The sequence below is a fragment of the Macaca thibetana genome, chromosome 1 (assembly GCF_024542745.1).
Source record: "Macaca thibetana thibetana isolate TM-01 chromosome 1, ASM2454274v1, whole genome shotgun sequence".
In the NCBI taxonomy this organism is placed as follows: Eukaryota; Metazoa; Chordata; class Mammalia; order Primates; family Cercopithecidae; genus Macaca; species Macaca thibetana.
Window position 1 is genome coordinate 195,053,865 of NC_065578.1, and position 14,656 is coordinate 195,068,520.

The 14,656-nt window shown below is 44.3% G+C and overlaps 1 protein-coding gene across 2 annotated transcripts in view; it reads left to right on the top strand.

Moving 5' to 3' along the window:
* Positions 1–14,656, top strand: part of GPR161 (G protein-coupled receptor 161) — a 56,911-nt gene that overhangs the window by 17,859 nt on the left and 24,396 nt on the right. For both annotated transcript variants that reach the window (XM_050784874.1, XM_050784876.1), the window contains exon 2: positions 13,871–14,288. In XM_050784874.1, coding sequence (XP_050640831.1) covers positions 13,871–14,288 — 418 coding nt within the window. The remainder of the gene's footprint in view (positions 1–13,870; positions 14,289–14,656) is intronic.

Below are 14,656 nucleotides of genomic sequence, written 5' to 3' on the forward strand. Positions count from 1 at the left end.
TAGCTATTGTGAATAATGCTGCTATGAATATTGGTGTGCAAATATCTCTTTGAGACCTTGCTTTCAGTTCTTTTCATTATATACACAGAAATAGAATTGCTGGATCATATGGTAATTCTATGTTTAATTTTTTGAGGAACTGCCATACTGTTCTCCACAGTGGCTGTACCGTTTTACATCCCAGCCAACAGCGTAAAAGGGTTGCAATTTCTTTGCATCCTCACCATTTGCTTTTTTTCTTTTCTTTTCTTTTTGATAGTAGCCATTCTAGTGGGTATGAAGGTGATATCTCATTGTGGTTTTGATTTGCATTTACCTAAATCATTAGTGACATTGATCATCTTTTCATGTGTTTATTGGCCATTTACTCATCTTTGGAAAAATGTCTATTCAAGTCCTTTGCTTATTGAAAAACTTTTATTAACACGTTTTTTTTTGAGACAGAGTTTCACTCATGTTGCCCAGGCTGGAGTGCAATGGCACAATCTCGGCTTACTGCAGCCACCACCTCCTGGGTTCAAGCAATTCTCCTGCCTCAGCCTCCTGAGTAGAAAATTTTTTTGTGTATGGATTTAAGGGGTACAAGTGCAGTTTTGTTACATGAATGGATTGCACAGTGGTGAAGTCAGGGCTTTTAGCATATCCATCACTGGAGTAACGTACATTGTACCCACTAAGTTGTTTCTCCTCATCCACTCCCCTTCCTAACCCTCACCCTGCTGAGTCTCCATCGTCTACCACTCTACACTCTACACCACTTCTATAGTCTATGTCCCTGTGCATACATTATTTAGTGCCCACTTATGTGGTGTTTGTCAGAGTTGCTTCACCTAATATAACCCTTTGCTTATTTCTGAATTGGATTGTTTGTGTTTTTCTTGTTGAGTTTTAGGAGTCCTCTATATATTTTGGATGTTTATCCTTTATCAGATATATAATTTGCAAATATTTTCTCCCAATCTGTGGGCTGTCGTCTTTTTACTCTGTTGATAGTGTCTTTGGATGCACAAAATTTTAAACTTTTCATGAAGTCCAGTTTGTCTATTTTGTTTTCTGTTGCCCGTGCCTTTGGTGTCATCTATAAGAAATCACTGCCAAATCCAGGGTCATCTGTGACTTGATATATTGTCTGTGCTGTTTCCGAGCCTCAATCTCTTCTCTACCCCACTTATTTGTTTCTTTCTTTCTGTTTTTAAATAGAATTATTAGCCCAATAGATCAATAAAATGCTTTATACTTACTACATCTTCATTCATTCCACAGACAGGGAGAGTCTTTCAAATAAGCAAAAGCAGAGTGGAAATGGGAGAGTGCGGCACGGCTGGCTGCAGCAGACGGCCTGGGAAGGGGTTGGTGGTGAGGAGTCTGCAACACAGTGAGGCTCGGCCTTGTAGCATCTCATCTGCTGTGGTGAATGGACGGATTGAAGATAAACAGTAGACTCACAGGCACATTACCAAGTTGTAGGGCTAATATCTACTGGTCTCTTGAACTAGTCGCTTAACCTTTCTGAGCCTCAGTTTCCCCATTTTATTTATTTAACAAACATGTAGCACTAAGCACTGTTCTAAGCACAGTACAAATATTAACTCATTGACTCCTACCACCAATCCTATGAGGTAGATACTCCTATTATCCCTGTTTTACAGATGGGGAGACTGATGCTGGGAGGGGTTAAGTAACATGTCAAGGCCACAGAGGCAGTACGTAGCAGAGCTGGGATTTGGAACTCAGGCTTTCTAGTTTCAAAGCTCATGCTCTTAACCATTATGTCATGCTGCCTCTTTAAAAAGGGGGAGAAGTCATCCCTACCTGTAAAAGTTATTCAGAAAATCAAATGAGATGATGTGTGTAATAGTATGTCATGTATTACACTGTGTTTTGCAAATACTGTCATTATTAATAATAATTAAGCAATACTCTGGAAAGAGATAAAATTCTCAAGGAATCTCATAGGAAGAAAAGAATGGATTAAGGATTGAGCCTTGGGAATGTCTATACCCAGAATCCAAGAGCTTGGATTTGGAACAATATTTGATAGACTCGCTGCTGATGCCCTTGTGGACAAGGTCACAGTCAGCTGCAGAAGCTGGAGAGAAACCCCAAACTGCTGACTTCCAGCGGCATTTGCAGAAGGATGTTGTGAAGGGCAGTGAGGTGCTCAAGTTGATCATGTACGTGTGGAGAGCACCAAAGCCAGTTCTCTCCCACTGGCGAATTCAGAATTCAGAAGTCCGTGAGGCCATCTGGGGTTCTGACTCTTCTTTGCCTTCCCGCGGTGCATTTTCCCAAGCAGATCAGAGCTCAGACCTGCTGCACTTGTTAAGTGAGAGGTTTTGAACAAAGACATTGCTAGATTTGTGGTGCCCTAATGGGGAGAGGGCCAAAGCACTGTGCATTGCAACAGACTCTGGGTTGGCTGGGTGGGTACATGCCCCTGGGGTTGCAGAGGCCACGTCCTTGTGCCTGCTATCTGTGGGGCAACTTTCGGTCGAGTGCCAGGGAAGCATGGAGGGAGCACAGGAGGGAGCCTTCGCACCTGGCTGTTTACACATAGGTGTGGACACCCAGGGAGCCCATGATCTCTTTCTGCCTCTCAACGAGCTGTGTGGCCTGGTTTGTGGTTGGGATGAAAGTAGGGGTTCCCTTTCTTTATCTCAGTTACAGGGTGGTTATTAGAACCTTCTTCCCAAGCCTACCCCCACCACGCACCCTGCCCCGGTTAGTGACTGATGTGTGTGAAGTGCTTTGAGGTGCTGAGATGAAGGGGCCCTAAGAGTGTGGCCAAATGGGCAGCGGGATGATTTCCCCCAGGCTTGTTGGAAGAGGTGTTGAGGGATTTTCCTCACCTGGAGGACTATTTATTTGAACAGCTTATGTACCTACCTGTTTGCACTTGATTTCTTTAGAAGAGGGCAGCTGGAGGTCCCAGCGCATCAGGCTGGTCCGCTCTTCGTAAGAATTGATAGTGGGATTCGCAGAGTGGAAATGGAATGGTGCATTCTGCTCTAAAGGAGCCTGTGGAGGAGGAAATGGAACACTGCCTCACTCAGGCAGATTTAAGGATATCAGAAGAGACCTTTATGATTAAAAAAAACCCTATTTTCTCTGGAGCAGACTTCTGGAGAGGACAGGTGTGTCTTGTCCTATGCAGGAGACCCTCATTAGAGAGGCGTGAGGACCCGCCTCCTTCCGACCACCACACCCCACCAGTAATCCCAGGCCTGTGATTTGCAGGTTCTCAGGCTGTCCCTTGGATGGCCTCCTATATGAGGGGCATTGTGGAGATGGGGGAGGTCTCACTTTCCTTGCAGTGGCTTGTGAACTGGGACATAGATCTTCTGATCCTAAAGGGACACACTCTGGGGGTGAAGAGCTTCTCAATGCCTCCATATGAGAAGAGTCTACTTCCTAGGGGGGCCCAGGAGCCCATGGCAAAAAGAGGAGGAAAAGGAGGAGGCTGAGGCAGGCAGAGCTGTGCTTGAGTTGGCCTACACTTGACAAAGGGAAGGCTTCTGGTAGCAGTGTCCAAAGAGGTGGAGTCTTGACATGTGGTATGTAGATCATGATATATCAGAATATTAGGATTCTGTAAGTTGCAAGTGATAGAAACCCAGCAAAATTAGTGTAAGGGAAGGAAAAAAAGTGACTGGCTTATGTAACTAGAAAAAGAAGATTCAGAATCTCAAATCCTTTTATTGGCATTTGTGGATGAATTCACCTGTGTCCCTCCCACCTATCCACCCCTTTGTCCTGTGCTCTCATCCTCTGCTTTATTTGCTGGTAAGCTCCTCCCATGTAGTGTTAAAGATGGCCGGCTGCTGCAACCCTGGGTTCGTACTTTGTCACACTGCCAGCCCTGTGGTAAGCTAGCCTGTCCTCCAACGCTTCCCGCCAAAATCCTGGACCTAGGGTTAGGTGAGCATCCCTAGCCCCATCAGGGAGACTCTCTAGCCACCCTAGTTGAGCTGACCCCTAGAGCTGCAAGTGATGATGGCTTTACCCAAATCACATGGCCTAAAAATTTGAAAAGGGTAGGCCAGAAATAGGTCATTTCCCAAAGTAAAATCAGGTTAAACTCTTCAAATGGTAACACTAGCATGCAGTGAAGTGTTACTGTGCACCAGATGCTGCTCCAGGCACTTCGTACAAATGAACTCAGTCCTCACAATAGCTCTAAGAGGAAGATGATACTCATTTTATAGACAAGGACACAGAAGGCAACTGTTTTACTTAGGCTTATGTAGCTAAAAAGTGGATGGGCTGGGCTTCAGATCCAGACAGTTGGCTTTAGCATCTGTGCCTTTTTTTTTTTTTTTTGAGACATAGTCTCACCCTGTCTCTTAGGCAGATGGCGCAGTCTCGGCTCCTGGGTTCAAGCAATTCTCCTGCTTCAGCCTCATGAGTACCTGGGATTACAGGTGTGTGTCACCATACCTGGCTAATTTTTGTATTTTTAGTAGAGACAGGGTTTCACTATGTTGGCCAGGTTGGTCTCGAACTCCTGACCTCATGATCCAGCCGCCTCGGCCTCCTAAAGTGCTGGGATTACAAGCGTGAGCCACAGCGCCTGACTGGCATTTGTGCTCTTAACCATCAGGGCCACACAGTCTTTCTGACAAGTGCAGGGCAACAGCAATATGATCAGGAAGAAATTTTTACCTTAAGTCAATCAAAATGAAAGAGTTTTAGGTAAAAATGTGAGACCACAAAATAACCCAGATTTGCACAATAAATAATAGAAAGAACCTAGCCTTATGCTGTAGTAATCCTGTCCTTGAAGCTCAAGGCATTTCTGGAATTATTTCTTGGATATTACCATGCAAAGCAGTTTATAAAACACAACAGATACCTGTCTCAATACTCTAGTGTTGCCTTGTTTTTGATTTTTGTTTTTTAACTTTTAAGTTCAGCGGTACATGTGCAGGTTTGTTATACAGGTAAACTCATAACACAGGGGTTTGTTGTGCAATTATTTTGTCACCCAGGTACTAAACATAGTACCTAATAGTTATTTTTTCTGCTCCTCTCCCTCCTCCTATCCTCCACCCTCAAGTAGGCCTTAGTGTCTGTTGTTCCTCTCTGTGTTCTCATCATTTAGCTTCCACTAATAGGTGAGAACATGTGATATCTGGTTTTCTGTTTCTGCATTAGTTTGCTAAGGATAACAGTCTCCAGCTCCATCCTTGTCCCTACAAAGACTATGATCTCGTTCTTTTTATGTGTACATAGTATTCCATGGTACATATGTACCACATTTTCTTTATCCAGTCTATCATTGATGGGCACTTGGACTGATTGCAAAATGGTATTAATTACTGAATTGAGTGATAAGATTTGACTTTGACCTGAAGCCGTTGCCAGTAGTCTAATCCAGCAGACAATTTACTATCTCTGGAAATGCACAAGAAGACTGAAGACAATTCTAAAAGAGGAGTGACCACAATACTTTGAGCTGTGGTGGCAAGGATGAGTTAGTGATCAGCTTCTCTGATGACCTGTCTGAGAGGGATAGCTCTCTTTCTCAGGGATAATTTCTGATAGGTTTACTTCGTCTAGCTGTTTCTCGGAGAAGCAGTGCAAGGTGATTTACTTGGCCAGGGCAGGATGTAGTGAGTGTGGGAGTTCTGAAGCACCTTTGTGTCTGGCAGCAGAACAGCCCCAGAGAGTGGAAATGTGAGTCACACTTGAGCTTGCTTCCATTCAATGGGCCCTGGCTTGTTGGGCCCTGGGTAAGCTGGCTGCCCACCAGGAAGCCTTCTCTGGCAGGGGCATTCCAAACCACTTCTCTTGTTCTTTAAAGATACACCCTGAGGGATTTGCTGAGGCTTGTGCCTTCCCTACTCCAGACCTCCTAGCAGAGACTGGGATTTTGAATTTCGCTGGGTGGGCAGCTCTTAGGCCCACATTCCTCCTCTGTCTCCTGGGGAATGTTGGACCAGAAGGCCTGAAAGACGGCAGCCAATTCTGGGCTCTCTGATTCTCAGGTCACTGGTGTGCTTGCTAAGACAGAGTCTTGCTCTGTCGCCCAGACTGGAGTGCAGTGGTGCGATCTCAGCTCACTGCAGCCTCTGCCTGCTGGGTTCCAGTGATTCTCCTGCCTCAGCCTCCTGAGTACCTGGGATTACAGGCACCCGCCACCACTCCTGGTTAATTTTTGTATTTTTAGTGGAGATGGAGTTTCACCATGTTGGCCAGGCTGGTCCCGAACTCCCGACCTCAAGTGATCCGCCCACCTTGGCCTCCCAAAGTGCTAGAATTAAAGGCATCAGCCACTGCACCGGGCCTAAATTTTATTTTTTATTGCTCCCATTTAGATTTATCTACGTATTTACCAATTTTTTTTCTTTTTTTGTTTGAGACAGAGTCTCACTTTCTCACCCAGGCTATAGTGCAGTGGCGCGATCTCGGCTCCCTGCAAGCTCCACCTCCCAGGTTCACTCCATTCTCCTGCCTCAGTCTCCCGAGTAGCTGGGACTACAGGACCCTGCCACCACACCCGGCTAATTTTTTGTATTTTTAGTAGAGACAAGGTTTCACTGTGTTAGCCAGGATGGTCTCGATCTCCTGACCTCATGATCCACCCACCCCGGCCTCCCAAAGTGCTGGGATTACAGGTGTGAGCCACCGCGCCTAGCCCAAATTTTTTTCTAACAATTGATTCTTGTATCCTACCTCTTGTCTCTGGATTGTTTCCTTCTTCGTGAAATGTATCCTTAAGCAGATCACTCAAGAGTTGTCATTAGTTAACTATTCGGGTTTTGTTCACCCCAAAAGTATATTTACCTTCTTTTGAATGATATTATAGAACTTTAGAGCAAAGGTTCTTTTCCTTAGATATTATTCCATTGTTTTCTGGCTTTTTCCGTTTCTCTGTATGTTGGTGTTTTCATTTTTTATCCTGATGTGTCTTGATGCAGGCTTTCAAAAAAATTATTTTCAGAATCTGTTATGTTCTTTCAATTTGAGGACTCATGTATTTTTTTTTAATCCTAGAAAATGTTCAATCATACCTCTAAATTCTTGTTAACCCTAGTAGGTTGGATATGTTTGACTCAAGTAACAGAAACCCAACTGAAAATAGCTTTAAAACCAGTTTTTAAAAATGTATTACTTCACATAACAAAAAACCAGGAGAAAGGTGACTTCAGGATTTATTAATTTATTAACCCAAGGATCAGCCTTTCTTTTCAGCCACGCTCAGCATGTTGGCTTCGCATCCCTAATTGCCTCAAGATGGCTGCCACAGCTCCAGGCTCCCTTTCTGTCTTTGCCTCTAGGGTCATTGGAGAGATTTGTCTTCCTTGTGTCTTTGTGAGATCAAAGCAGCTTTACCCAAAAATCTTTCCCCTTCCCCTCATCAAAGACTTTTCCTCCTGCCTAACTACAGGGGAGACTGCCAGAACTGCAAGAAGAAAGGGAACACGGTGATTAATTTAGACCAATCAGGATCTGTATCCCAGAACTAGGGATAAGATCAGCCTTCTCTGAGGCACTTGGAGGAGGGTTGGACACCAGACAAAGTCAGAGGTCTGCCAGTTAAGAAAAAAACTGAGAATGGTTTGCTGGATAGGTAGCCAACAGTGTCTACTCCTTTAATTCTCTCTAACCTCACCTGCTGCCCTTCTGTTGGACACACGTTGGATTTTCTTAGCCCATTCTTCGTGTATTTTTGACTTGTATTTTGACTTTTATTACATAGTTTCAATTTCTTAATTTTTCTCACTGCATACTGAGTAATTTCCTCAGACCTCTCTTCTAGGAATCATCTTTCAGTTAATCATCTTTCTCTTTAGCTAAATCTGCTGTTTAACATACCCATTGGTTTGTCTTGCATTATGGTTTCTAGTTCTTTTCCTTTCTTTTTTTTTTTTTTTTTTTTTTGAGATGGAGTTTTGCTCTTGTCTCCCAGGCTAGAGTGCAATGGCATGATCTTAGCTCACTGAAACCTCCGCCTCCCGGGTCTAAGCAGTTCTCCTGCCCTAGCCTCCCAAGTAGCTGGGATTACAGGTGCCCACCACCACACCCAGCTAATTTTTGTATTTGTAGTAGGGTTGGGGTTTCACCACGTTGACCAGGCTGGTCTTGAACTCCTGACTTCAGGTGATCCACCCACCTCGGCCTCCCAATGTGCTGGGATTACAGGAGTGAGCAACTGCACCCGGCCTCTTTTCTTTTTAAAAGTTTCAATTGTATTGGTTTTATTGTCTCTTTCTTTTCCTTCCTTCCTCCTTCCTTCCTTCCTTCCTCCCTCCCTCCCTCCCTCCCTCCCTTCCTTCCTTCCTTCCTTCCTTTTTTTAAATGGAGACAGGGTCTTACTCTTTCGTCTAGGATGGAGTGCATTGGTGTGATCATGGCTCACTGTAGCCTTGACCTCCTGGGCTCTGGTAATTATTCTACAACCTCAGCCTCCCAAGTAGCTGGGACTACAGGCACACACCACCAAGCTTGGCTAATTTTTTTGTAGAGATGAGGTTTCACCACATTGCCCTGGGTGGTCTCGAACTCCTGAGCTCAAGCCATCCACCTACTTCGGCCTCCCAAAGTGTTGGGGTTACAGGCGTAAGCCACTGTGCCTAGCCACCATATTTTTTCTATTAATTCAAGTTCTTGGAAGTCAGTTCTTCTGTTTTGTTGCTGTTGTTTTTGACCATCCCTCATGGGGAATGCTATGTGTTCACTTTCATCAGGTATTTTTTTGTGTGTATTGTGAGTGTGTAAATTCCTTATAGAGGTATTTTGATTTACTTCTGTCAGCATTAATTTTTACATGGGTTTATTAACTTGGATTTCTGTAGCATGCAGAATGTATACATTTAGTTGTGTTTGTTTTGTTTTGAGACGGAGCCTTGCTCTGTTGCCCGGGCTGGAGTGCAGTGGTGCGATCTCGGCTCATTGCAACCTCTGCCTCCCAGGTTCAAGCAAATTCTCCTACTTCGGCCTCTCAAGTAGCTGGGACTACAGGTGTGCACCACCGCACCTGGCTAGTTTTTGTATTTTTAGTAGAGACAGGGTTTCACCATGTTGACCAAGCTGGTCTCGAACTCCTGACTTCAGGTGATCCATCCGCCTCAGCCTCCCGGAGTGCTGGGATTACAGGTGTCAGCCACTGCACCCGGCTAGAATATATTACTTTAGAACCCTCATTAGCATGACGCATGTCTTAATGTTTGATTTCTCATGGAAAAAAATGTTAGTACCCTGCCCAGAGCCTCACGTTAAGTAACTATATTTTTGCCACTTGGCTATGCCAGTGGGAGGAGCTTTCTAATCCCTTTTCCATGAAGGAGAAATCCCTTCTAGAACCTACTCTTTATGTAGGATGTTGGTTCCAGTTCTCTGCTTTGTAGGGCCCAAAGTCATTCTGCCACCTAAAAACCTCTGCCCTAGGGGACTTGAACTATGATAGATCTAATACCCTGTAGTTACAGGTGTGAGGTTCATATTCTGCCTTTTAGTTTTTTCTCTGTTACCTGTAGGTTTCTTTTTTCAAGTTTCACTTTTTTAAAAAAATTAAATTTTGGGTTATATTTAATCCAACTTTTCTGTGCATTTGAAATAAGAAACATGTTCACGTCAGTGACATCTACCATGTTGGGGGAGACTCCCATAGTAAGTGAACAACGCTATACTTTGCTTGGATAAAGTCATTATACCTTATGAAGTGCTTCCTAGTCATGTTTTCATTTGCCTTTTACATTTTCAATTTCTTAATCTTTCTGACTGCATTTTGGGGAACTTCCTCAGACTAATTCTTGTATTTATGCTTGAATAGTGAGTTCATACTGATACGTCCAATCACCAATCTAACACAAGGTGTTTTCTCACTTCCCCCATTCTGTAATTTGTATCTTTTATCTCCCACAGTAAAATACTTGATTCCCAACATAAGCATGGTTATAGTTCCAACAAAAGCATTTATACACAATTGCCCTACAGTCAAATAGGTGTCAAATTGCAATACCATTACCAACATCTAACCTAATAAGTAAACTTAGTAAACTTAATTTTTTTCTCTTTGTGGTTATATCATCAATCTGACATTAGGCTTTTTTTTTCTGTCTACAGTCAATTTTATGTTTACTTTTTATAACTTTTTTATTTAAAATTTTTAGTGTGTAAAATATTTACATGGTTCAGAAATCAAAACTATGAAGAAATACTTAGAGAAATTTACTTCTATCTCTCTTAATTTCTGATTTATCTTTCCTGTGTTTCTTTTTAAATAAACATATTTATGTATATTTGTGTGTGTATGTATTCTCATTTCAACTTCTTTCTCACTTATTTCTAATTTTTTTTTACAACTAGTGCCTCAACGAATAAAATAACTTTGTCCATCTGTTATTTCATATTACCAACTTGCATCTTCAGGGTAGCGGAGTAGCTGGGCCAAGGGTGTGCAATGGTTTGGAGGGTTTGGACATGGTTTTGGGGGCCCCGCCAAGTCTCATGTTGACATTTGATCCCAGTGTTGGAGGGGGGGCCTGGTGGGAGGTGTTTTGGTTGTGAGACAGATCCCTCATGGAGGACAGCATGGCGCCATTCCTGTGGGAGGGAGGGAGTTCTCACTCTTAGTTCCCACTAGAATGGGTTGTTGAAAAGAGCCTGGTACCTCCTTCCCTCTCTTGGCTCCTCTCTCCTCTTGTGGTCTGCACACACTGGCTCCCCTTTGCTTTCAGCCATGAGTGGAGGCAGCTTGAAGCCCTCACCAGAGACTGATGCTGCACCATACTTGTACAGCCTGCAGAAGGGTGAGCTAAATAAACATCTTTTCTTCGTAAGTTACCCAGCCTCAGTTATTCCTTTATAGCAATGCACACAGACTAAGACAGGGTGGATGCCTGTAGTATTTTTACCTTTGCCCAATTCCTCTCCCTAGGGTTCTGCCATTTGCATTTGTACTGGAAGCATAGGAGAGTGCCTGTTTCCCCAATGCCTTGCCTGCAGAGACTGCTGCCAAACTTTGGAATTTTTGCTGGTCTAAAAAGAAAGAAATGGCATCTCATTGTAGTTTTAACATGGATTTCTCTTCTTTTCAGTGAAATTGAGCATCGTTTCAGTGTTTGAGTACCATTGGCGTGTCTTTCTGTGAACTCTGTGTTTAGGTCTTTTTGTCCATTTTCTGTTGCTTATAACAAAATACCTGAAACTGGGTAATTTATAAAGAAAAGGAATGCATTTCTTACAGTGATGGAGGCTAAAATATCCAAGGTTGAGGGGCTGCATACGGTGACGGCCTTCTTGTTGGTGGGTTCTCTGCAGAATCCCCATGCGGCACAGGGCGTCACATGGATGGGGGCTGAGTGCTAGCTCAGGTCTCTCTTCCTCTTCCTATAAAGCCACCAGTCCCACTGCGTGATAACCCATTAATCCGTGAATGCATTATTCCATTCACGAGAGCAGAGCCCTCATCAGCCAGTCACCTCTTAAAGGCTCCACTTCTCCATGTTGCCCATTGGAGGTTAAGTTTCAATGTGAGTTTCAGAAGGTGCAGGCATTCAAACCATAGTAGTCTTATGGCCACTTTTTTATTCTGGGTTTTCATCTGTTTTTTTCCTCTTGATTTTAACTAGTTCTTTACAGATTAGGATGATAAGATTTTTATCTGTGATATAAGCTATAAATATTTCCTCTCTTTATTTCATTTGTCTAATGATTCAAGCTCTATTTTCTTTCTTTTTTTATAATTTTCACATTTATTTTAGATTTGAGGGTACATGTGCAGGTTTATTACATGCAAAGTCTGTTTTCTTAATCACCATGTTGTCCCTTGTGCAGTAATATGCTTATTTAGAAGCTTTGAGACATTAATTAATTTACCTACTAGCGTCAACAAACCCAGAATCACCAACTAAAGACAAAAACCAAAAACAACCTTACGAAGACACAGGCATAGAAGGCACACCTAGAAAGTATCTTCACAGCACAAAGCTGGAGTAACTAATATGTTGCATAACTGAATCAAAATTCAGAATACTTTAGCAGCCTGGAAATATGGGCCAAAATGCTTAAAGGGAAATTTAGTCGAAATAATGTTTTGTACTTAGGCTTAAAAACATTAATTCCACATGTTCAAGATTAGGGACATCTGTCTTCATAGAAATTCATGTATGTATAAACTTTGGGATTTAGTTGATCACACACTTATATAAGCCCAACAGAATTAGCTAGTTGCTACAAGAAAATTTTTTGAGACAGAGTCTCGCTTTGTCACCCAGACTGGAGCTCAGTGACACAAACAGCTCACTGCAGCCTCGACCTCTGGGCTCAAGGGATCCTCCCACCTCAGCCCGCTAAGTAGCTGGGAGTACAGGCATGTACCACCATTCCCGGATAATTTTCTTTTTATTTTCTTGTAGAGACAGTTTCGCCACATTGCCCAGGCTTGTTCTCAGACTCCTGAGCTCAAGCAGTCTGCCCACATGAGCCTCCCAAAGTGCTGGGATTACCGGTGTGAGCTACCGTGCGCCCTGCCTCCAGAAAATGTATTCTTATGGTGAATAGTGTGAAGGGGATTATTCTGATCATGGAGAAAATTGCCCGTTTGGACTTGACACTTATCAGAATACATCCAGAATGGCGTGTTCAAGTTTGGGGACCACAAATCAAGAGGGTCATAGATATCTGAGAGCAAGTACAAAGCAGGGAAGCTGAGTTAGTGAAGGGTCTGGACATCACCGTACAGCTTACTATGAGGGAAACTTTCTCTCTGGCACTTATGACTGCTGGTGAGGGGAAGGACTGCCTTATTAACCCGCACACTCCCTCTGGCCAAAGAGCGTTTGAAGCAGCGGATCCACCGCGAGGGTTGTGAGGGTGGCCCCGCTGCTGTGTATAGGGAGTTTAGGTGGCAGAGTTTTTGTCTTGATCATGGAAAGCAATCTTTCCTTTCTTTTTGGTGTTTTCTATGTGCAGAGAATGAGAGCAGGTGGGGAAAGTGATCTGTGGGATTTTTTGGCTAACTGAGGTATATGAAGAGTTTTGGAGAAACATCAGTCTGTAGGATTTAATGTTAACATGTGTCAACCTGGGGCTTTAGCCAAGATCCCAAGCCAGTTTCCTGAGGGCAGGGACTGCACCTTATAGACAGTGATGTCTGTGGGCCAGGACCTCAAATGGTGCCTCTACTTCCCCATTTACAGTTAGTGCTTGCCCTCCCTCGCCGTGTCTGATGAGAACAGTAATGGTGTCCCCATATAAACTGCACCTGATTAATCCGTGCTCAGGGAGCTCAGAACAATTCCCTTGAGAATCTTACTGTCAAACCGTAATGTGCACCAAAACCGACTGGCACTGGGGCTAAAATGCAGGTTTGTTTCTGTGAGATGGAGATGCGGAGCCTGAGGTTCTGCCTCTCTAGTGAGCTCCCAGTGATGGTGATCCTGCTGGTTCAGAGCCCATCCTGAGTAGCCAGGGTCTAAACACAGCAGTCTGCAGAGTGCCTCCCATAGACCACTTGTAACAACCCCCTGCCCCCATTTAAAATGCAGATTCCTAGGTTGTGCCTGTGATCTCTGCGCCCAGAACCTCTAGTGGTGGAGCTCAAGGATCAGCTTTCTAAACTGGCTCTTCAAACGATTCTTAAGCACATTAAAAGTTTTGAACCAATGGCCTTGGGGAAAATGGATAGGATGGGTTAGACCAGAGGAAGAAATTGGTCAGGGGGACGTAAAGAGTTTCACACGTAGTTGGTTATAGAAAATGGCCCGCTTATGCGGCGCTTGTGTGGGGGAGTCCCGCTGAGAGTCTGCACTGGCTGGGTGACCTCAGGCGTAGCACTTAACCCCTTTAAGCCTTTCTTCCCTAAGGTGGAGACGATGATTTGATGAATCTTTTCCTATCCCCTGGTCCTGCTTTATCTTTGCAGTCGTCCAGCATGCTGTGCCCACCCCATGCCGAGGTGCACTGACCATGAGCCTCAACTCCTCCCTCGGCTGCAGGAAGGAGCTGAGTAACCTCACCGAGGAGGAGGGCGGCGAAGGGGGCGTCATCGTCACTCAGTTCATCGCCATCATTGTCATCACCATTTTTGTCTGCCTGGGAAACCTGGTCATCGTGGTCACCTTGTACAGGAAGTCCTACCTCCTCACCCTCAGCAACAAGTTCGTCTTCAGCCTGACCCTGTCCAACTTCCTGCTGTCCGTGTTGGTGCTGCCTTTTGTGGTGACGAGCTCCATCCGCAGGGAATGGATCTTTGGTGTAGTGTGGTGCAACTTCTCTGCCCTCCTCTACCTGCTGATCAGCTCAGCCAGCATGCTAACCCTCGGGGTCATTGCCATCGACCGGTAAGCATGCTTCACACTTAGAGAGTTGAGGAATTGCTGACGGGCACTCATCTGGTGCAGTGTCCCGCTGACTGCTTTAGTTCCCTGGAGAGTGTCAGGGGCTCCCGCCGGGGGAGGATGACCAGGTGGAGTTCTGCCTCTGGAGCCGTCTCTTCAACCAAAGCACGTCTCGTTTTGTCTGTGGATGTTACATACAATTTTATATTTTAAAAAGAGGTTCCGTTGCCTAGAATAAAACATTGTAGAAACCTCTGATTCTTGGTTTGTAGGTGAAGAAGCCGACGCCAAGGCAGGTTTCGGTTCCGAGCCGCATTGGGTCCAGGGCCTCTGACTCTGCTGCTCTTTCTCCCAATGTGACCGCTGCTCTG